This window comes from Sander lucioperca, chromosome 19 (genome assembly GCF_008315115.2).
Source record: "Sander lucioperca isolate FBNREF2018 chromosome 19, SLUC_FBN_1.2, whole genome shotgun sequence".
In the NCBI taxonomy this organism is placed as follows: domain Eukaryota; kingdom Metazoa; phylum Chordata; class Actinopteri; order Perciformes; family Percidae; genus Sander; species Sander lucioperca.
Window position 1 is genome coordinate 22,243,720 of NC_050191.1, and position 25,307 is coordinate 22,269,026.

At 41.7% G+C, this 25,307-nt stretch overlaps 1 protein-coding gene across 19 annotated transcripts in view; it reads right to left on the bottom strand.

The window, feature by feature from the left end:
• The window catches only part of nrxn3b (neurexin 3b), a 326,116-nt gene that overhangs the window by 295,110 nt on the left and 5,699 nt on the right, over window positions 1-25,307 (bottom strand). For 13 of the 19 annotated variants that reach the window (XM_035995714.1, XM_031287986.2, XM_031287985.2 and 10 more), the window contains 3 exons: window positions 20,400-20,417; window positions 19,969-19,995; window positions 18,053-18,064 (listed from right to left, as the gene is read on the bottom strand). In XM_035995714.1, coding sequence (XP_035851607.1) covers window positions 18,053-18,064; window positions 19,969-19,995; window positions 20,400-20,417 — 57 coding nt within the window. The remainder of the gene's footprint in view (window positions 1-18,052; window positions 18,065-19,968; window positions 19,996-20,399; window positions 20,418-25,307) is intronic. The other 6 variants (XM_035995716.1, XM_031287991.2, XM_031287982.2 and 3 more) reach the window with 3 other exon arrangements.

Here is a 25,307-nt window from a genome sequence, read left to right on the forward strand (position 1 = left end):
CTGCGCAGCAACCAGCCAGTTCTTCTGCAGCAGCACACAAACACACATATGAACATGTATGTATATGCGCGCGCACACACACACACACACACACACACACACACACACAAATATGGGGTTATTTATCCACAGGGAGATCTGTGCGAGTACAGTACATGTGTGTGTTTATCATAGTGAACGATAGAGAAGACTGTTGGACTGAGACTTTTCAGGGACAAACAGTTTGTGATTGTGAGTGATTGAGCAGACTGTGTGCATGTGTGTGAATTCATGTCCCTGCACATGCATGTGAGCCTGAATGATATTCTCGACACTCTGTCATGCCGCACACACACATTTTTCACGTTACTGTCCAATTCTCTTGCAATAGTGAGGCGAACTGGACACCACACATCATTCATGTTTTCACATCAACCCTAAGGCTGAGTATACGGCTGTAGGTTTGGTTTCACCCATATTGGAAATAGAATGAGAGTAGAACGTACATTCCCATTCAAATCAACAAAGCAGGATGGTAATCATAAGCCAAACATGCAGAGGAGGTGGTAGAACAGTCTTTTAGCCCTGAATAGTGTCTGCAGGTCTTCTCCCCAGGCCCATAGGGCCCCAACAACCTCTTTTAAGCAACATGTTTGCTGCCTCAGAGACAAAACTTCCAAGTCTTCAAATCATTTGCCGCTACTTGTTAGGCTTATTTCTTTTTTTCATGGTAATAACTGAAACTGACCAAGATGAACGCATCATCATTCAGATTTTGGCAACTGGATAGTCAGAGAACACGAGCCTGGGAACCAGACAAATCTGAGAGCTTGTGTTTTATTTGCTCTGTCAGATAAGTTAGGTACGCCTTCCGTTCAACAGATTTCTAGCCGACCAGATCCTGGGCAGACCAATCACAACCGTTTATTATCTCATATGGGGCGAAATTGATGACTGACTCCTGCCGTATGCAAAATACGCAATTCAATTTGTGGCTGGGAGCACTGTTGAGGTATTTTCGAAAACCAAGATTCAAGTACTATTTTCATTTTCGTTTACAGACATATTGATGCAACACAAAAACAGCTAATTTCAGCATGCTGTAAGCTGTAAGCTGTCTATCAAATCATGTTCAGAGGCATTTTGGTCTACGGCCGTTGATAACACCCCTTGGAAATCAAAACTGAACTGAGAGGTTCCAGACTAACTGGCATTTGCTATTTGGTCTGGTGATGTCAGGCTAGGAGGACACTGTTTAGAGAGATTTAAGTGTGTAAATCCAACTGAAACCCAGTTGACAATTACTTGGCTTACCCTTGGCTGAGTATCAAAATATACTATAAGTGCCCAAAGACCTTTAAATTCAGTGCCACCGTTGTAAGACTTTTTTCTGACCTTGAAGAATAAATTCTATTGGAGGGGAAAAGATTGATGACTGCAGTTTGTATTTGTAGATTTGAAATGCTAACATAACTATACCAACATTTAAAGTGCTCATATTGTGCTTTTTGGCTTTTCCCCTTCCCTTTATTGTGTTACATATCTTTTTTGTGCACAATATAGGTTTACAAAGTGAAAAAGCCCAAAGTCCAACCCAAAGGGACTTACCATCTCCAACAGAAACAAACTGCTCCAAACAGCTCTATTGTAGTCCAGCCTTCACTTCTGTGACGAACGTGCGTCACTTTGTAACACACGTTATAATGCTCGCCTAGGTGCTAGCATGGCACTCCTTCATACTCTGCAACTGACAAGCTAGCAGTACTTACTGCGCATGTGCGACTCCCAACAAAGATGGTACAGAAGTGAGATGTCTCACTCTGTAGCTAAAACAGAGAGCTCAACACACAGGGTGAAAAGAGGAGCTGCAGCAGTGTGCAGTACAACAAAAATATGGTGTTTTCTGAAAATTAAACCATGTAAACCTATTCTGGTACAACCTCTAAATATAATTATGAACCTGAAAATGAGCAACAATATGAACACTTTAAATAAATAAAAACATGCCTGCTTTCACTATTTTTCTCACATTTGTCTTCATATTTAATGGAAATATATGTGTTCTTCCATTTTCTATGCCTATAGTTTAGTGAGCCTCTACCCCAGGTTTAGCAGGCTAGTGTCCCTGACAAGACCTGAGCTCCAGTGGAGTCCACACTGGCCCTAAGCGATAGCCGTGGCCCCATTCTGCCAGGAAAACCAATTACTTAGTGTTTCTAAGCCCTCTGAGTGCCCGAAAGGGGCCCATCATTTAACCATGAGACACTACAACTTCACTCACTGCCGGCCTTTCACCACCGGGTCATGCCAAAACACAAAGACATGTAAGGCCACACACATGCGCGCACGCACGCGCACACACACACACACACACACACACAAATCATGTGAACCTACTGTACACACCATCAAAAACACACAGAGAAGTTAGAATTAGTGCATTAGGAAAAGACTTACTTCTAATGCTGTTAATGTAATTTATCACTTCAAAATACAGATATACTGTGTATACTGTGTGTACTCGCCACGAAAATGTCAGTGCAGAATGTTACAGTGCTCTCCAAACTGTATTTTCCGATTAATTTTTAACTAGCGTCGGACAGTGAGTCAGCGGCTAACGGAGTGACCTCTCAGCACCACAGATAGGGTGTCTTCTTACCACCATCACTCACACGCACGCCGACAGGTAAGTGCACCCAAATAAACACTGATGCACATATGCGCTCACACACAGGTCTGTTGTACCAGACATGGTGTCATACATTACCCTTTACGGGAAGCCTCATTTAGCTTGAGGAAGCTATTCTTGGTTTAAACTGTGATATATCTCTATCTGAGGCTCATAAACTATATTGTGTGGTGAAAAGCTTTAACACAAATCTTCTTCAGGCCGCTCCGATTGCCTTCAGTACATTCAATATGCTCACTCTTTGTCTGTCTCGCTCTGTCTGTCTCTGCAGGATAAGTTAATGAGTCTAATGAGAACAAAGAGTGAAGGAAAAGACAGCGAGGGAAGGAGAAAAGGGGGGAAAGATGGGGAAGCAATCAGATGTGGCTCTGCCCGGCCCCTGGCAATGACAAAGTGGAGCAATTATGCATGAAGGCTGTGACATTGACTGTGGCATCACCTCTTCTGCTGATCTGTTAAAAAGCAAACATACTCTATAATTCAGTAAGGCACTCACTCAATCACACACACGCAGACACACTCGTCGCCGTGCCAAACATGTTCCAAGGACACAGATGATCATACTTTGACAAATTCACACGTCTGCACACACGGATGCGTCGCGTCATTGGCTGGTGTGAGCGTTGCACACCGCAGATCAACAGAAGGTCAGAGCTGTTGTCCAATCTCTCTCCCAGTGGGTGTGTTAGGTACTCTGAGAAGAATGTATTCCCTTTACGAGTTTATCTGCTACTTTTAGCCTCTCATTTCTCTCTGGACACACACACACACACACACCTTACCCCCATAACAAAGCACACGCCTGCGGCCCCCCATCATCCCTCTCCACTGCCCCACTTGATGCTTGGGTGCGTTGTGATGGTGTCGTGCTTGAAAGAGATATTGATTACTCGCAAGAATGAGCCCTCAGTGGCTCTGGTTTTACACACTCACTCATAAACGTAAGACCTCTAAACAGTCATCGTCACATGTACAGTCTGGACATAGAACCATTCAGACAGGGTTTCTGCAAGTTTCAACAAGTCAAATTTAAGACTTTTTAAGACCTTTATGAATGAAGTTTAAGACCCATATCACAACATAAAAGTACAACGAAATGCAGAGTCACAAAAGTACTTGCAAAGTAAATAAAACTATTAAAATTGGATAAAAGTGACAGAGTAATAATGATCTGTACAAATACAGCAAATGATATTTACAAGCGAAAGAAAGAACTACAACACCACAGAAAAAAGCATTGGAGCATTACATGGACGTAGGAAAATTTAAAGACCTCTTTGAAATTATTTAAGACCTAGAAGACAACACATTTGCAAATTTAAGACTTTTTAAAGGCCTACAATTTTGATTTTGAAATTTTAGACTTTTTAAGATTTTATAATACCCCGCGGAAACCCTGTCAGAAGGATAAAGTGGGAGTCTGTACCAGCTAGAGGTGACAATAGCAATAATGGTTAATTATCGGCTGCATTTAAAGGGGAGGTATTATGGAAAACAAAAATGTTGTGGTATGGTGGTTAATTTGCTGTTAGAGATGTTAAGATGTTATTACAATTCATCTTGAGGGGGGAATGAATGTGTAATCTTGTACAAAATGGCATGATAATCCATTCCATAGATGTTTATAGATTTCAATCTTAACCACAAATGTCAACCTGCTGGTGGCACTAGAGCAAATATCAGAGGAGCACTAAAACACTATCTGTCCCAAATTTCATGGCAAATCCATCCAATAGCATTTTGTTAATATATTTAATTAATTAAATTTATCCAAATTTTTTGGAGAAGCTCACATTTCCACAATTATTTATTTATTTATTTTTAATCGCACGTTTTGAAGAAGCCAATCTGAACTGCCTGCCAGTGTGATGTCACAAATGGAAAAAATAAGGGGGCGGAGAGGCCAGCAGTACTGCCAGCCAATCACAGCAGCAGCTTTTGAGTAATGCTACACAGCCTGTTTCATTAGAGCAACATGTGCAGCTCTGGAAATCAAGCAGTTTTGTTGAAACTGAACAGCCTTCATAGATATATAACGGCCATATCAATTTGTCACAAAACAACCCCCCCACATAAAGACATAAGGGCTTTGAAATTTGAAATGCTGATAGTCAGCTACGAAAACCTGGGTGAGCATGGAAATGGCACATGCCAGATGGTTCTCTTCCTCACCAGATGTAATTGACATACCCTTGAGCCAGGCATCTAACCCCATGACGAGCATGAAAAGGGATATTTGGTGGATAAAAGCCCTCTGAAACCTAATTTATTTTTATCAGCTAGCAAAAAGCACACCAACAAAAACATGAAATGAGGAGACGGCTCACTCGCATTCAGAAAAAGAAAATTCCACCGAAACACAATATGACAAATGTATGTGAAACATGCACAAGGCACAAAAAATTACGGATTTAAATGAATCACTCCCTCCAACTGTGCTTTAATAAGTCTAATAGTGTGTGATTAGGCATTCATTTCATACTCACCAAGAGTTCTCAGTCTTTCATCTCTCACATGAAAAGACACACAAAGACTTGCACCTGTCAAGATCTACTACCGAGTGCGTTAGCTCAGCATATTTCAGAGCAAATGATCAGCCAATTACACGACTAATTATTGCCTCTTGCAGACTTGTCAGACTGTGCAAGTGCAGGGCAGTGGAGATCAATAGGATGTGTTAATTTGAGCAACACACACATACACACATGCTCACCGCTGAAAGGGAGGAAGATGATCAAACGCTATCAAATACCTCTGTCTCTCAGAGGACCCCCAGTCAGGCGCTGAGGCAATGGGGGTTAATGGGTGTGCTGCGATGCTCTGAGATTTGCATACAAGAGCATGCAAGTTGAATCCATTATCTGCTCAGCCACACGCACATTTTAATGAAGGAGAAAAGAGAAGAGATACAAATAAATGATGTTTTGTTTACCTAAGGCTTCAGGCAGGGTCAAGGCTAGGACTACAGTGGATGGGGAACAGGTATTGCAGAAAGACCAGTGGACTGAGGGACGGATGGAGGGAGGGGAAGGGGAGTATTACAAAACAGCACTGAACTTCAAGTGAACTGGGAAAAATGGAAGTGAGAGTAAGAGATCAAGAGATGAAAAAAACTAAGGATGGATGATTTAATCATGAGGGAAGAACTACTATTTTCACGTTACAAAAGGAGGGGATGCAGAGAAAGAGAGATGTGGAGGGAGAAAGTGAACTGATGACTGTCTGATAAAATCCATATGAAAGGAATGGGAGAGGTGGCTGTGTGACTAACAAGTAACAAGAGAATGAGCGGGACAAAAAGGACAGGGGGATGAAAGAGAGGACAGATAGGGAGGGAGGAATAAAAGGAGGAAGGTGATGGGCGCACAGGGAGGAGAAAAAAGAAGACATTAGGAGCTAGAAAAAGTACACAAATAATGAAGAGAAAGCCAGTCACTGCAAGCAGAGAATATAAGAGACAGGAGTAGCTGAAGCATCTGCACTATGAGTAATAATAATAATAATAGAGCGCCCAGATAGCTCAGTTGGTAGAGCGGGCGCCCATATATAGAGGTTTACTCCTTGACGCAGTGGGCTCAGGTTCGACTCCGACCTTTGCTGCATGTCATTCTCCCTCTCTCCCCTTTTATGTCTTCAGCTGTCCTGTCAAAAATAAAGGCCGAAAATGCCCCAAAAATAATCTTTAAAAAAAAAAAAGAGCATCTGAGCTATATAAATACCAGAGCCTTGTAGCAGAGGTCCTCTTAGTACATCCGTTGTGACGGCACCAGGGCCGCAGATACCACTGAGGAGGCCGAGGTCATGTCTCAGTCATGTATTTTTGTGTTTTATAAAAAGAGTTGCCTAATTAGTAATAACGCTAAGAAGAATACCATGTTGTTTATTCAGCACATAAAACAACCAAAAAATAATTACAGATCCCAGCATTCACTGCCATATGAACATCCATGAGCACCCAAACATATTTTCTCCTTCCATAAGCCAACCAGCACAGAATTGCACGCATGGCTCACACACACACACAACACACACACACAGCGTTGGGAGCTGATCAGTGCTTGATTATCTTTCCTCAGTGCAGCGCACCCTAAGCAGAACCAAATCGGATGACTTCATTAGCATATAATCTGCATAATGCTCCACCAGGGCAAGGGCATTTGCCTGCTACGTGGCGCCTACCATGTCTGATTCTGAGGTGGAGGGGGTGGGGGGGTGGGTGGGGGTTAGGGTCAGAGATTCTCTTTAGTTTTGGTTATAACTAAGCATATGCTGGATCTCTTTTGATTCACATGAATGTCTTAGACATCTCGCCTGGCCAGTTAATTGAGGGCACGATAAAAAAAAAAAAAAGAAAAATTTCAACTGAAGATAATTTCTGTCTATTGTGCACATGGCTGGAGTTTCCTTGCCGATACTTCCAATTATAAGCCTTTCTGCTGCAAATTAAAGTATGATACACGTGTGCACGGATGTTTGTACGGCAAATGGTAATTGCCTGAAAATTTCTATTTTTATCGTTCACAACACAGTGAGACAGCACATTTTTGTAGACTAAAAGACATTGTGCAGGAGCGCTACACAGACACATATAGAAATAACTTCTATCTATCTATACATTTGGTTGCGTTTTAACAGAATGTAAACGTCAAACTGGCCACAGCTAGAAGAATTAGGGAAACAGTTCCAGGAAAATGGTTATAAAAGTAAAACATAACTATTTAAAAACAATATTTCAGGGTCATAATATATCAAAAATAGTGCAAATTCTGCCGACCATGGCCTGTGTTGGATAGGTGTTAGAATCAAGGAAAGGAATTTGCTTCTGTGCTTTATATTTGATCCAAAACAAAATTTAATTTTGTAAATGGCAACACTGTAGCAATACTCACATTCATCTTTACCCATTGCAATGAAAAATGTTCAACCACATCTTACTGGAATCTGTTGAGCGATTTCTGAAGTATCGAGCAAACTAACCAACAGATCAACAGACAACCAAAACTTTACACACGTAACCTAGAGGATGCAGCAGACATAAAGAGCCAGTGTGCTCTCTAACAGTGGTTGCTGCATTTCTTAGCATTCTGCTGCCATGTTTGTTTACTTTCTCCCTGGTGTGAACATCTATGCATGGCTGCAGCCATCATATCTACACGTCACCCCTCTGCAAAATCACATAAACACTCAGCACAAACGCACACACTCCCACATATTCCTAAGCCTTCCTGCGCTCATAACTTAGACTCTCACAATACAGCCCTTCAAGCCACATCTTAACCTAGTTCTTTGCATAAATCCTACTCAAAAGGTCTCAGGCACTTCACAGACAATACACAACATTCCTGAGTTTTCAGCCTAATTTGTTCACTCAGTATACTACTACTCCTGCATGAATACCATGTTCTTTAATTGTAATGGCTTATTTTACATGAAATGAGAGTGTATAGTATACATTTATGGCAGGTTTCTTGACTAGTGAGCCATAAAACATTTATGTTTACCTGAAAACCTGCATGGTGGTAACGTTTGCGATTTCTGTCACTATAAAGCTGTACGTTTATGTATGTGTGTAAGCAGATCTATCTGACGCTGTGTACGAACAGTGCACATTTTATGTTTACCCAGCAGCAAAGCCAATAATGATAGTTCAAATACGGCATGCAAACATATTGAATATTTTGTTGAGGAAGTGGCTTAAACGAGAGCAAAATTCTTTTGATGATAAGCAGAAATGCAAATTTAGATGGACAAATATGTCAGTTACATCCTCTATCTCTCTCTTTCTCTCTCTCTGTTGCGTAACCGCTGACGCACTCATGATCCGTGAAAAGTGGGAATCAGTTTTGCTCGGTTGATCCCAGAGGTCAGCAGCAGAGAGAGAGAGAAAGAGAGAGCAGAGGGAGAGGAGTAAAGAGAGCACAAGGCCAAAGGAAAATGAAGGAGGGAAAGATAACCAATCGCTAGGTTGGCATCAGTGAGTTGGGGTACAAATTGTGCACTGTAGCTGACACGTTTTCGCGAACCTCTGCCCGATGTCTGGGTTAGGGAACCAGAGATGCAGGCAGTGGCCCGGAGGAAAGGGACAAGAAAGAGCACAACGTAACGTGACAGAGAATTATGTCAACTAAATGGAAAAGTAAAAGCCAATAACAAAGGAACAAGGTGGACAAAAAAAAAACAGAACTAAAAGGAAATGACACGGCAAAAAGACAGGACATATTGTAAATCGAAGCAGAAAAATCAAGGAAAGCGTGTAAAGGAAATTAGAAAAGAAAGATATGGATAACTCCCTCAGATCCTAATAACTAGTAATGAAACCAATGCTAAATCGATTTCATTCCTTAATAATACTGCATTGATCTGCAAACAGAATTGCTTGTTACCTTCACTTTTCAGGCTGAATTCTTAGCCATACATTTTTTTACTCCAGCCAATGAGCGTCCTTTTAGAAACAATGAGCAGCAGGAGGAAACCCACAGGTGTTTGGGAGGAGGTCTGTATTTACATCACATATTTTCGGACTGCTTGAGTAGCAGCTGGTCAGTGCTGAAATCAATTTGACCAATGCCCTTAATTTTTTTGCAACTTTGAAATCCACCTCGAGGATTGTGGCGTAGCTTCAGACTGAGTAATGAGGAGAGGCAAAGTTAAACTCAATTTCAGGGGGAGCGTCTGGCCATTAATAGCCGTTTATCAACAGCACGACCAACGCGTGCCAAGGCCAGTAAGTGCCAGCTGGTGCTCTGAATCCAACGTCTGAGGCATAACAGGAAAACCCGTTTCCATTGCCCCCCCTGTGACATTGCATGGAGACAAACAAGCCACACCTCTGATGACACACAGTGCCTGTTCCTATCTCATGCATTACAAAAGGACAGGGAAGGACGAACGCATCATTTTACAACACGCTATCATGGGTCAGTAGGGTAACGACTACGTTTAGAGAAAGGACATGCTGCAAGTGGTGATAAGACATGTTTTTCTTATTTTATTCTTTTGAGCATTAAATCAGCAGTGAATCATGATTAGGGCTGAGTATCAAATTCAATAATTTTTAGGCACCGACCGAATTGCCTCTAAAGTATCGAAAAAAAGTGTCAGCGTCAGTGAGCCAATAAGCAGGAAAAACTCTACGTTAAGCACAAAGATGGCACTCACGCAGTAGGAGCTGAAAAATAAATCAAAACTTCTGAGCCGTAATGTTGTTCTTTTTGTTTTATAAAATTGGTATTAAAAAAAAGTATTGTTTAGGAACCGGTATCAAAGTCACGGTATTGGTACAGACATTTTTTGAACGATACCCAGCCCTAATCATGATAGCAACAATTCATTAAATTCACTTATGTAGGCCAGAAAAAAAGCATTTTGGGATATCCAGAGTTACTACTAGCACTCAAGTATTGCCATGTGCAGCAATATTCTTTCCAACAGTCAACACCAACAGAATTTGGGCTGGTTGACATTTGAATAAACTCAACATGGTGGCCAAAATGTGCAAGTCCATTCATTTCTTTTCATGTATAAGGTGAAATATGGACAGAATTGATAAACTAAAAAGGTATCCTATGGAGCATTCGCCATTTGTTTGTCTGATAGATTTTACACTATCCACTAATTGACCGTTAGAAGTACCGCACCAATGTGGCATTGCACTTCAATAACATTGTCACACTAAAGCCTGGTTCACACGGCAGGATAATTAGGCCGATTTTAGCCCCGATTCACCCCTTCCGACAATCTTAAGGATGCTCCGATTATCGTAAAATAATCTGATCAGATATTCCTGCCGTGTGTGGTGTGTTAAGACTGCTCTCGTCTGCTCAGAAGGACGTCGGGACCACTCCGATCTCAAATCGGGGATATCCAACATGTTGGATTTTTTTTGGCCCGATTTCTCCTTGTGTGTGGTGTCCCCCGGGGACAAACGAGCACGCAGCCTGTGGACTGTGGCGTATAGCCAATCAGAAAGCGAGGTGACGAGGCGGCGAGGAAAGCACCGGGAAACAAAATCAAAACAGCCGGCGGCATGGCACACCAGAAAGTCCGGTGGACGTCGGAGATGGAGGACCAACTCGTCGACCTGTGATGACGTTTTTTTTCCGGTTAAAAACAAACTACAAATTATCGCCACTGCATCCTCTTCGTCCGCCATGATTGTTTACTCTGAAGTCACGTCTGATCTCGAGGGATTTTGCGAGATTTCCCGTCTGACCTGGGAATGCTCGGGAGTCAAATCGGTTCGTGTGCGATGTGTTGATTTTGCCGTGTGCTGCGCACCACGCGCTGTACGACCAAAACTGTTAGACCCGTGATTTTTTAATCGCCGTGTGTGGAGTCTCTCAGGATTGGAAAATCGGCCGACAATTTTAAAATTGTCCCGTGTGAACCAGGCTTTACTGTGCGATGGACAGTTTTTTTTATTTATTTATTTTTTTTTTTTTTTAAAAAGGTCAAAATTTATGCAGCAGAACAGTATATATAGTCATTCTTCTCTTCTAATCAAAACCTATCCCCTACATAACCCACTATGCAACTTGACCACCGACAATTTGGTCTTAGGTCGTTTTCACACCTACCTCATTTGGTCCGGACTTTCGGACTTTTCAGTTTGGTCCGAACCAAAATTGGAGGTGAGAAAGGTGCCTCGGACCACGGTCCGGAACAAAAGACCAAATTTTGGTCCGATCAAAAGAGGTGGTCTCGGGCTGGACCAAACTGAACCATGGTCCGGTTCGTTTATAGTGTGAAAGCATTTGAGTATACATCAGCAGTTTATTTAAGTGATAGTAAATGTACAGTGTAGGTTTCTGTTCGTCTCTGAATAAATCACATCACAACAAAACAAAAAGAGCCGCGACAGTAGGGGAGAGCAGCAGTGAGTTCAAAAAACTCTGATACAGAGAGAGGATACGATTGGACGGGGAAGCCTGTCAACCAGCCCGTCAAACCAATCAATTATAAGTATCTGAAGACGCAGCTCACGTATGTGATGACGGCAGGACGTAGTTTTGTCACGTATAGATCTTTAGTGCGCTTGCATAACTGCAGTGTGAAACCAAAACTTACCGGATCAAATGTATACAATGTAACAAAAACCATGAACCTTGGTTCAGACTTTCAGGTGTGAAAACGCCCTTAGATTCGGGGTGTCTTATGCTAGGAGCGGCTAATGTAGCCTTGAGGAGTTTAGTTGTAGTTGTAGTGAGTTTCTAGGATTACGTTGATGCTCTCACTCTGAAACTCTCTCTGGATTGGAACTTTTCGCCGCACAAGAAAGTGGTGTACTATAGTATAGGAGCCAGAGCTCTCATGCATATGCACATTAAAATGTTTTGTTGAGGATTTTCTGTGGAATCGAATTAAGCAAAGTTGTCTCCCTCCCTTTATTTAATTTTTTTATTTTATTTTTTATTTTCTTCAAATATATGATGCTCCTCTGGTGAGTTTGTGATTATTTGGCTAAAGATTTCTTTATCTACCTTCTATGTGGCTTAAGTTGATCTCTCCCTCGCTGCAACTGACAACCTCTGAGCTTTATGACGTTATGAATGAACATCACCAATATTCAAATGAGAGTATGGCTATAAGAACTTTGGGAAAACCCTGTAAGCTGTAATGGCTTTTTGTTCAATCAGTAGCAATCAGTGTACAACAATAAAACAGTTTGTTCAAATCAAACAAAAGATGTGAAATTTGTGAATGAGCCACCAAACTGCAATACACACAGGCAGCGTGTTCCTTCAAAACCTGCTTCATTGCGGGTTGATATTTTTGCCACTGGCCAATTTCCAAGCGTCGACACACATCAACTCTCCGCAGCAGTTTAATCACATTTGCTCTCTGGATCGGCATACATTAAAGAATACGTCACTGCGTGACGCACTTAGCAAGTACACTTTGCAACAAAGCAAATACACTGCAGTATCTTTCTTGCCAAAAAACATAATATTTCTGTTATTCATCCTTTGTGATAAATAATATATGACCAATGACTATTGCCTGTGTAAACAATGCTGAAAAAGTCAGCAATATCTCTGGTTTAGTACTGGCAAAGTCCAATAAACTAACCAAAAGGTCTGAGGAGAATGGTCAGAGCAGTACATAAATCCCTCTGAAGCCTGGCTGCATCTGTGGACAGGCAGTAAGCACCAGCAAAGCACTCCCATCTTGAGCCTGTGATGTGAGGCTCATCATGTCCACAGTACTTTGAACTGGAGAAACACAAGGAAGAGTAAGAAGGAGGACAAGGAGAAAGTGAGAAAGGCTAACTGAAATACCGAAGCAGACAGAGATGAATAGGGTGGAACAAAGGCAGGAAGGGTGGCTGAGAAAGATGGAGCCAGAGTCAGAGGAGGGGTGACAGGCAGGGAGAGAATATATAGAGAGAGGGAGGGAGGGAGACAGAAACAGAGAGTGTGACAGAGGCAGAAAGCAAAAATCTTCTGTGTGAACTTTGCAGCAGGACTTTGAGGGGATAATTAGGGAGAGTGACTCCAGAAGGGGAGAATAAGTTCTCCGTCCTAAGCCTTCATGCAGGGGATTAGACTCAGGCACAACTCCTCACTCCCTTCCTCACACTCCGATTGCTCTCTAAAGTAAGACTCACCCCCATTGCCAAGTTATGTCCAAAGCAACTATGGCAGTGCTCTTTCTCCGTCGGCCCTGGAGTCCAAGCCATTTCATTACAGAATGAGAAACCATATTGTTTCATCTAGAGTACAGGAAGGAAGCATCCTGCACAGTGCAATTCTCTCCAATAGCATGCAATAATGTCCGGCTCATAATTATGTACAGTATGTGTAATCATTATACTCACATTCTGATGAGACCATGTCAACAAGGTTTATATTAACTCAGATTTGCATTATTGCAATGTGTAACCAATACTTTGTCTCTTCCCATTGTGCATTCAAGTCAAATTTGCAGCGAAATTGAGCTTTTGTCAAACATTTAATAGAGTATAATAGTTTTTGTGTTCATTAGTTAATGCTGGCAGCAAGACCTGCAGGCTGTAGATACAGAGTCTCATCTCTGACCTTGGGCTAAATTGTCATATCCTGATGAACACCATCCAGGTGTCCACTGAAAGCACATCTGTGATTGGACATGGGGGTGAAAATAAATAATGTCACAAGTCAGTGAGCGCAATATGGGCCATCATGAACAGGACACTGTGGTCGGAGCGTGTTGCACTTTGTGGTTTGTCCTATGTTAGCAGAAAATATGCTAATATGCTAAGGAATTGCTTTTGATCTGTGATTTGCAAACAGGTCGTAGTAGTACTGTAAAAAGATAAGTAAACTGCCTAAAAAATCTTTAAAAGTTCATTTTGAATATGCTTATTACCACACTACCTCGGCCAACACTTACTGTACCACCAAAGGAACACTGTAAATGTTTTGTCTCTGCATAGTTAGGAGTTAAAAAAACAAATCCTTGTTTCAATATGTTACTTACAAGGTGTAAACACATGAAAGGCACATACTGTAACACCTGGAATGTAATGGACTCTAGCACATCACATCTGGATGCATACAAAAGCTGATGTCTTTGACTGCTTTCATACTTAGTGTTCATTATACAGTATATGGATATCCAATCTCAACATAATAAAACTAACAAGTACACATAATTACCATCAAGTATAAACGCAAGCCTCTGTTATCACATCTCATTATCTGGATAACAGATGATGACACATTTGGAGTGTCAAGCACAGAATAGGTCAAATTCAGTGAAGGAACTTATTCAATGTGCAACCAGATGAGCAAAAGTGATGTGAAAACATCTCAGAGTAGAGTCTAATAAACTGTACAGTACATATCTGCAGCTTTCAGTGCAGCAAGTTGCTAACTGGAGCAATGTTGCTAACTGGAGCACAGTCATTGGTCCACTGCCATGGCTTATAAAAAGTTTGCTTTATCGTCAAAGCTATGCATCAAAAAAAGTTGCATCTCTGAGCCAAGAACAATCGGGGCCTGGCTGATTGCAAGGGACTAAAACTTTCTCGATAGATGCCTCGGGGTTCATGCGGCATCAGCCCCAGATTTGAGACCAGGGATGACAAGGTGCTCCATATTTCTCATTAGAAATATATGGTCTCTCAACACTGACGCACTCCCTTGGCCCCTTCATCTTCAGCACTCTATACTTTTTCCATCTGTCTTCTCTCCCTCTTTCGCCTTCAGCCTTCTTCTTCCACTCTCTCTAGTCACTCCTCTCGGGTCTATTCTCTAGTCTGTTCTCCCCAGTGCTCACACTCACTGTGCCCTCTGACCACTGCGTCAGTTACAGTACATACACACAACTGCAGAGACATTGAATCTAATAGCTCGGGGACCTGCTCAAAGGCATATTCTCATTTTACTAGGGCTGTCAGCATTAACGCATTAATCGCCGTGCCTAACAACGCCCCTTAGCTGTTCTAAAATCACTAGAATCGAGCTAGGCTACTATTTTGACCCTTTGCCGCACCTTTACTTATCATCAAGCTGCCATACTTCCTCGTAACACATCCTACTGCTGCAGGCATGATGGAGAAAGACAGCAGCAACACAATTCTGAATGGCGCTTTTTATTTTCCAAAACTCCCGGACGGCTCAGTAGACAAGTCGAAAGCCATATGCACATTGTGTAAAGCCGAATTAAAATATCATGAAGCATGTCAAGCTTGAGCTACCACCTACGAGCTAAGCATAGTAGTACAGTTAACGTGACTCAGGTTGATGCTAGCGGACTCAGGCAAAGCACTATTTTGGAGAGTGCTACTTGCCGACCTGTGGATGAAACCAAATCCAAAAAAATTACTACAGCTCTTGCAAAACGGGTGGCAACTAACTGCAGACCTGTCAGCATCGTAGAAGACTCGGGTCTTAAAGACGTACTACGGTTGGCATGTTCTGAATTGTGCAATAATGACAGATTCACACGTTTTTATTTTGTTTACAGTAAATAAATAATAAACAAATACAAATCTTAAAGTCAAGTTCATAAAGCAACTTTCTTTGCATTCATTTGATTCCAAATCAAGATACACTGGTAAGCATTGCTTTCCATTGTTAATATGTACTTAAAAACAGTTCTGAAATGCAAAATAATAGAATTTTAATCATGTGATATAACATGCGATTAATCGCGATTAACTATAGAAATTCAGCGATTAATCACGATTAAGAAAGAAATTGTCGTTTGACAGCCCTACATTTTACACATCATGATCCTTGTATTTCTCAATAGTCATGTCATAAATGATGTAACCTGAAGATTGACTTGGTTACATGTATGTGTTTTTAGAATCAACTTCTTTTAAATCTTGAATGATTAAGAATTTTTTTAGCCACAATTCTGATACTATTATTCATTCTCTGTTTTGTGTTTAAACAATATTCCTTTCCAGGGACACAAGAGTCTGGAGCCTATCCAAGGATCATTGCAGGGTTAATACAGACACAGAGACAATCATTCAAACTTAAACTTATGGGTAATTCCCCTTAAGTGTCCACAGGCCCCAGTCCATCTGATTTGCATGTCCTCTGACAGTTGAAGGAAACTGGAACACTCGGAGGAAATCCCCATGGACTCCACATAGAAAGGGCCAGAGCTGTGCGTCAAACCAGGGTCCTTGTTACGTTATGCAACAGTGCTAACAACTGAATTGCCGTGGGATCAGAACTACCTAATATGCTGAAGCAAGTGTAAGGGAATTCTGTTTTTGGTTTTAGCCCATCCACAGGGATAATACAATGCAGGGTCTGATAAAGAGCCAACTGGTTCAGAATAGTGAAGACAGGCAACTCACATCACATTTCAGTCAAAAGTTTTAAAAATATCAAATCAAGATAGATAATCCCAAATGAGCGTTTGCTGAGCCCTTTCCCAGAGCAGCGATTGTCCAATCATAGCTTAGCAACCGTAATCAGTGAGACCTGTCAACCTTTGGATTTCTTCACATGAAGAAGTGATATCCATACCGCTGTAGTAAGATCTATACGCGGTATCCAAAGAGTTTAGAGGGTGGTGTAATTTTTTTTCTAGCATTTACAAAACCAAAAACACAAAAGAAAGAAGGCAAAGTAATGGATTAAACAATATGTGTTTGATGATAATCTTTGCAATAACATAAGCGGCAAAAATGTTAGCATGTCCGGCTAACTATCTTACCCTCTACAGTAGCAACGTAGTGTTACTTCCAAGATCAAAGAGCACATCACACTACGTCAGTTTGGGAGATTGCCTTGGAGAGCTTTTGCCTCGGTCTTTTACAATGATATCATGTATGAAGCCATCAACTACTGTTACAAGGCTCTCATTTTAAAAAGGAGCCAGCTGGAAGCATTAAACATTTACCCAGAGACAACTTTTCAACCAATGCAGCAGCTAACGTTAGCTGAATTAGCTAGCGAGTGCTGATAAAATCTGCCAGGCTATCTTTTGTTAAAAAAATGACAACTTTGAGTGGTAAATCTGCCCCATTAACGTAAACAGCATTATGTGTCTTGCTAGGATGGCAAGCTTGACAGGGGTAGCAACAGTAAGTAAGGGAGGCGGGGCTTATGCAACGGTCGCTTGTTTAGAATAGTAAACATGGGCAATTCACGCACGCGCGCACACACACGTAGCCAGTCTCATCATAGACATGTTTCAGTTTCTATTAAACTGATATCAAACAAAACGGGTGATCATAATTCAGTTTTCCACTATCCTCCAGCTAAAGGACACACACACACACACACACACACACACACACACACACACACACACACACACACACACACACACACACACACACACGGCTTTGATAAATGAATAATGAGGGTATTCTCTGCACGACTGCAATAAACAGAGGCCACTGCTATGACCTCATTCAAATGAAGCCAAATGTCAGGTCAAATTCACCAATCAGCTCCTTTTCAACAGACACAGAACTGTCACATCCAATTGAGCACTTACACACCCGCACAAACTCTTGTATTTGTACACACAAATACATGTACACCCCATCTTCAAATAGACAGTTTATCATTAATATTTACCGTTTGACACTGAATAATCCATCATAGAGCTTACTCTCATCATTTTGTATTAGACAGTGATAATCAAGTGAAAATTACTTCAGTCTCCAGACACCATATTTCTTTTCAACTCCACTTCGCTCAATTGCTCATCCTTCATGCAACAGTAAACGTGGATGCTCGCTAGCTAGAAAGCAACGAGTCCTCTGATTTTCGCTTTCTCGCTCAAACACACAGGCGAGCATATGCGCACATTTAATGAACGCACATAATGAATGATTAACCAGTGGCAGCACAAGCGCAAATTCAACACAACATACACACAGCAGCGCAGATACAAGTACAGTAGAGGGGAAAAAAAGGATTGTTGTACCTTTGTTTCTACCTACAGTTGTTGGAGAGGAGAAAGGATCCGTAGAGATAAAAGAGGGAAGAGTGTGATCCCGCGCACAGCACCAGAGAAAGACAGCAAAAAGTGGGGATAAGCTATTGTTAGTCTAAAGGAAGCCTGTACACTGCCAACTGACACTTTCATGCAAAATGTTGATAATCATGCAAATGGGGAAGAAATGGGAAAAGGGCATGTGAACAGCACACAATGGACACTTGATAATTTTAGCACGTTTTTCTTCTATTTTCTTCATCTTTATCTGAGGTCACACCAGAAAGACGACAGCATGATTGAGGTACATGTCCTCTTAAAATAAGTGGTACTTGAAGCTTGGTGACTACTTGAGGGTCGTGCAGTGGCCACCATTGGTTGTGGCTTGCTTTGTTTGGCACAAAGAGGAAAGCTCAATTGGCCTTGCTTGTTATTTAGGAGGAGGAAAAAGAAGTCCATTAGGAAAAAAGGTTTACAACACAGCTAATGTAATAGCTTTTTTCCAATTTTGGACTCCACCTCAAAAAGGTCAGCTCTGTCAAGACAGTTCACAATTTGTCAAGTTTAAAGTCAAACTCAGGGATTTACTTCATGTTCGCAGGCAAATCCAGAGATCTTGGGGATTTTATGGAAATTAAACCATTTAGAAAATGTCACTGTTTTAAAGGCCGCCTCTGGGAACGCTCACTGTTTCTTTAAGCCAAAAAAGATCGTTGATATTGGAAAATTCTGCTAAATCCCAGATTATGTTTGGTTACGTTACGCTTCCAATTCCAACATTTTTAGAATCATAGCTCCAAAGCAACTACTCAATAAACCTGGAGTTAAGGTTGCGTTATTAACTGCAGTTTCAAGAATAAAATTTGAATCTTAACTTGTAGAAAAAATATTGTAAATGATTAGAAATAATTTTAAATGATTTTAACTACTTTGGGATACTGGACTTTAAATAAATTAACTACAATTCCATGATAACATAGCAAACTCCATCTGCTGAAGAAGATCATGTGGTATGAATGAAAGCCTTGGTCAACTGCTGTTACCAAGGTCAAGAATGTGCATAGGGAGTACAGTATCATTTAGGTCTGGGAAAGACTGCACGTATGGCAAATAAACTGATGTAAAAGGTATAGCTAAGGTTAAGCAACCAAAACACTTTGTTACAATTGCACTAAATATAATGGCTATGGTTTAAATAAAGCAGCCAACACAAAATGTTACATTGTGACAGTGGCGGGATGCAAACTCCTGCATGAAAGTCTGACTCACTACACACCCATCCACCACCACAGCCTTCACACAGTTCCTGTATCCTTCCCACACTACTTGCTACTGGATGTATACTGTGCTGCAGATTTGTCCACTATGGAAATAATTGCAAGGGATACTAGGATGTTTCTCCTTACCCAACCAAGACACTCTTTGTTACTTATTCCCCTGTTTCCCCCTCTCTTATCTCCCATGCCCCTCGTCTTCTTCCTCTAAGCTGTCTCCCCTAATTCCAGTGATTTCCTTATCCACCCTCCTGCTTTTCATCCTCCCTCCCTTCCCTACCCCGTCACTGCAGAGGTCGAGCAGGAACAGTGGAGTGTGTCACTGCATGTTAGCTGTGCAACTGAGAACAGTACACAAGTACGTAATACACAGAGACCTGGGTGAGACGAGGGTTAGGAGACACAGGAGTGTAGAGAGACAGACGATGAGGTGAGATGAGGAACTTGCCATGCCGCCACACACACACACACACACACACACACACTTACTTCTCTGGGAGCATTGCAACACACAAATGCACACGGACAGGTAGCGAAGGCACACAGCATAAAATTACACCCCACAACCAAGCCAGGCGGTGAGTGAACAAAAAAACAAACAACAGAACTCCATAAAGACAAAGAACAGAGTACCTTGCTCTGCCTTCAGGTGTGCGAAGCCTTGAGGAGAGAAATTCAAACAGAGAGGGACAGAGAGAAATTTTGAGAACAAAAACACACCAATACTACAGTTGTATTGTCATTATGCATGCTTTGCACGATGGCAAACCATGGCTAACACTCTAAAAGCAAAGCTTTCCCAAGTGCATTTGAAAGCTTTTTGTTGAAACAGACAAATGACTAATAAGAGCAATGTAGTATGTGAATATTAAGTAGCTCTGCAGGTTTTTTACTGAAGAAATGTCAATTATAAATTATATGACTGGATTACTGGTACATTTTTGCCTGCCTTTCAAAACTGAATGTATGGACATTTGTTTTTAGATTACATACAACTTCATATGGAATGAAGAGCTGTTGGCATAATTTAACTTAAACTATAACTAGTCCATCTTGGCACTCACCTGGTTTTCTCTGGACTGCTGTGGAGTTGTCACAGGAAAGAAGAGAAAGCAAAGAGAAGTCCCGCATTAGCAAAACACACCAGCTGCTTTTGCATGTGAATCTAACATGCAAAACATAGCACACTTCTTAGCATAATGCTCCATGTAAGGACCAAAGAGGTGCCCCTTGACATGCCTGATCAAAATAACAATTTCAGTGCAAATCCCTGTGGAAAGAAACACATAACACTTCATCTGTCCCATCCTCTCAGGGAATCAGATTGACATTACACCTTTGGCAAACAACTCTTACACATATCGAATATTGTTACAGTGACATAATATTCTGCAACTTGTATCACACAGAGGGCCTCACACACATAAAAAAGAGACATAAATCCATGAGGATTTATGGTGTTGTGAGGATTGTGGATCTTGGGATGCTCCTGCTCAGACCCATATCTTTCATCTCCACCTTCCCTTTTTGCCCCTCTTTACCCAACAACTCACCCAATTTTTTCATCAAAGCTGACCCAAATTCAACACACCCCCTGTGGTTTCTCAGAGGAATGCTCACTGTGGGATTCCTGCAGTTCGCAGTATGGCATGGCAAAAAATAAAATAAGCCACACATTAAACTTGATCCCTTGCGGCAATCATCCTCACCAGGATCTCACCCGTAGACGACACCTCGTGGGTATCAAACACGGCAGTTTGATTTAGGGCACATGAAAGATCACTGTGTGGATTCAGACACAGTTGTATCTGTGGTTATATGGTGAGCTTTTATCCAGCATCTTATTTCTTTAGTCTCAAACCTGGTGATGTAGCCTAAAATGTATATTGAGAGATTTCTGTAATCAGAGCCCCTCGAGAGCACCGAGTACTGGCAAGAGGAAATTAAACAAATCTCAATCGAGACAGACTACGTTAGACATTTTAAGTGTCGGCTCTAACACACATTATCTGATATTAATTTGACTCGGTGTTGCGCTTTGATCTCTACACAGAGGCCTGGCCTGTTTCCCACCACTGGATATGATGATGTTTTCCTCTCTGACAGCATTAAGTCCTTGTAAAATATGAAGTTTACCAAACTCAACAGAGGGCATACATAGTATCATTTGAGAGGAGGTGCAGAGAGACAAATAGAAGTAGAAGAAGCTGGTGAAGGAGAGGTGAGGTTTTGTTTGCTGCTTCCTTTGGGGAGACCAAAATGGCTGCTACTTCTCCTCCCATACGAGAAGGATGACATTGGCAGAGGAAAGAGAAGGACAAAGCATGGAAGTGGGGGGAAGGGAGACAGTGGCCAGCTGATGGACAGCGGCACAGCTCCAGCTCTCGAGAATGGAGGGACTCAGGACCCCTGAATGTATGCGCTTGAAGCACACGTGTCGTTTTCTGACTGTGCAAACGCTTGCGCCAGATAAGTGTGCACGTAATGTGTGTGCACGTTTGCGTGTTGTACACTCAGTTTTCCTATGTAGATAAAACCCTTTCTCTTGATGCGACAGCGCCCAGAACAAGCCAATGTGCTGTGGAGGACATGTGGTCCAAGCTTAATCCCCTGCTCTATTTTACCAGCAGCTTCACCACTCAAATCCAGACATCATTTTCAGCTTGGGCACTAGACACAAATGCCCTCTGCACTGGAATAAGGCAAGTCCCTGCACCATTTTTTTTCCTTTTTTTCCCCCTGACCTACTTTTTATAGTAAGATTATTGTAACTGTCATTTTTTTCCATGTCTGTTTATTAATCCCCAAAGCTAAGCCTGAAGGCACCATTTTAGCACTTGCTTAACGTTTGCTTGCCCTAGCCTTCAATTACTAGCCTTCCATCAAACCAGGGAATATTTTTTAAGCAAAAGGGGCCTTAAAGTGTTCATTATAAATGCAGTATGTGGGATTGCGACAGAGGATGGGAGATCGTTCTACACATTCACTAAACAATCCAGTGTAGCTTTTAATAACCTTGACCTTATGCATATCTTATTGTAACTGGAAAACCCTAAGGTATTCGAGAGACTTCATAATGTCACCCCCAATGATTTAATTGAACAGAATGAGCGACATTATCCAGATCATTACCATAAAAGATACTGATATTTGCACAGTTAATAACAGGAGCTAAATCAAGTCGATTTTAAAGATGACTCCGCAGAAAGAAGTAGCTTAAGAGTTATCAGCGGCGCACACGTCAATGGGGCCGAAGCTACAGCGGCGGATTTGCCTGCCAATGTCGACACGTGTGGAGAGCGAGTGGTGAGTGGTGTCTAATTTCAGCTCATTGCCCTGACACAGTTAGTCACACCGATACATCCTGATCCACAAGGGAGAAGAGACTGAACATGTGTTTTATGGCCAACCGTTTGTCGTGCTAAGCTACTAGCCGAGCTGGACGGTTTGGGAAGAGCTGCAGAAGCTCGAAGAGAGAGACCGGACCATCACTGCGGTGAAATTAAAATAATATGCTTCAGCAGCTATCTCATGATGCAAGAAATGCACACCAAAAATTGGTGTGTGAATTTGGATGTCTTTAAGCACAAGTGGCACAAACTAGCCTACTTCCACATCCCTTTTTTTAATTTATTTCTTATCTTACATGTTCATTCTGCCCACTCCTTCTATTTGCCTTCTAGGCCAGTGGGCTAGCAGGCTACTATTAGGAATACAGCTGGCAAAATAGTTTCAAGGCCCAGTCCACTCAGTCAGTCAGCCATCTGCCCATTTTAACGAGCAGCTCCGGGCCCTTGTTGCTTCCGTGGCTATGTGTGTGTTTGCGTGCACGCCTGTAAATGCTAATGTGTCTGAGTGCGTGCATGCACAGCCCGGGTCATGCAGCCCGATAATGTAACATATAAATATTCACAGGTTTGACAGACTGCTTTCATTGCTCATTAATATACGGCATAGTCAACAGTATGCCAACAAAGACAGGTGTTCTAAGCAATTGTTCACTTAACTGCAAGCAAATGGGGAAAGTTTGATCATTCTGAATGTCCCCTGAAAACATTAGGTGCTTGAGGGTAACTTGAACAACAAGTATGATGACACTTGTAGACATGTGGACATAACAATAAAAAACAATTGCACTAGTATGCCGTAAGACAGTTTCAATTGAGGGTGGTGTTTGTGCAAGCATTTTCCAGGCAAATTAGCCATCTCTGTTCTCATTATCCTCCTAATTATGGTTCCCTGTCTCTGTGGCATAATCAACAATCAGCCACATCAGTTAATGGAAAGGCAGAGGAGAGCAGCAGTCAGATCAGCCTTGGAGCTAGTATGACTACCCTTCCTGCATCGCACTTTTATTGCTTGAGAACAGAAGAAGATGGAGAAGAGGTGTGTGTGGCAGGGTAAGACAGACAGAGAGGAAGTAAGCAGGAGTTGGTTCTTGTCCAACAGCTGACCTCGTGGGACAAATTGGGGTCCAACAGGCCTGTGTTGAATTTTCTCGTCGCACTTGCTCTGCCCCGGGGCTGAGATATGACCGTGTCTTTCACTGTCCAAGCTGTCTGGCAGAGTCGCAAGCTCACTCTTGGTTGTTTTAACACGAGGATGTAATAGCTCCCCTGACAGCTCACAGGAAGCTCTCAGGCAAATGGACCACCTCCCCCTCCTCCTCCTCCATCTTCATTGACTGTTTGAGAGGCAATGAGCAAATGGGATGAAGCGAAAAGGGGGCATGTCCAGTCCGTCCACTTGACTGCTCTGCAACCAGCACATTGCGTGCTGCTGTCCTGAAAAAAGCCACAGGCTAGCGCTTTGGATTTAGGCTCCAAACAGCTTTGTTTGAGCAGCAAATGATGGGACATGTTATGAAACCAAATACAGCAAAACCTCAGCACAAAGATCTAAAAATGGTTATTCTAAATGCGTGCTATAATGGTGACAAATTCTAGCTTGTTAACTGTATCAGACACAGTTTAAAATAGCTTGCAAAAGTGCCATAGGATTCAGTGAGCATTCCCCTGATTTTTGGCAAAATGGAGTCATCCCTAAGCCATGTCAGTCTGTTTTAGACTGACATGGAAGTGGGTCAGCAGTGGAGGATATTTGACATGGGTCTGTTCACCCAAAGCTATCTTTTACAGTCCATACACATGAAGAAAAGAGTTAGGCGTGTTAAGATCATAGTGAAATTGTTTATTCACTGGATTACTCTTCTAAATATAAAAAAAAAATGTGTTTTATGTTGTGGAAGATGCAGTACCACGTTTTTCTTGGCGTCAGCTGGCATTCATCTTAAGGCCATAAACATTAGTATGTTTTAAAAGATGTAGGTTTAACGTTAAGCAGCCCTTAACCAGCAGCAGCATACAAAAATGTAAAGTAGTTAATGTACAGTCCAAGGAAAAATGTTTTTTTTTAGTATTTCGTGGAGATGGAGGGAAGGACCAGTGGCAACTTTTTAAAGTGGGTCCTGCATTATATCACTGGGCCATTTTAGAGTATATGTAAGTATTAGCTGGAAAAAAAAACTTGGTATGCCTATATCTTTAAAGGTGCAGAGATAGAATAGAACATTGTCAAAGAGCTGCATTTCATTACACTCCCCAAAAAAGAGATGACCTTGGCACAGAAGCAGAGGAAAAATAGATGAAGTTGTTTCTCATCCAAACACTGTGTGTACCTTCAGGTCCCTGCACCACCTTGCAAGAGCTGAATACATTTAACGGAGAAAAGAGAACTGAGTGTTGTAATTTTAGTCATATCAGCTAATACCATATCCACCGCTTCCTCATCAAAAGTAATAACTGTGAAGGCAGAGGAAATGCTGAGCACATCACCTCCAATTTAACTCCCACATGAAATATGAAGACTTACCAAAAAAGCTGTAAGAGCAACAACCCACAAAGAAACATGATGTCCTGCGTGAATGGCATTACATCTTTTAAAAACATGAGTATCGCTAGCTGCTTGTGCTT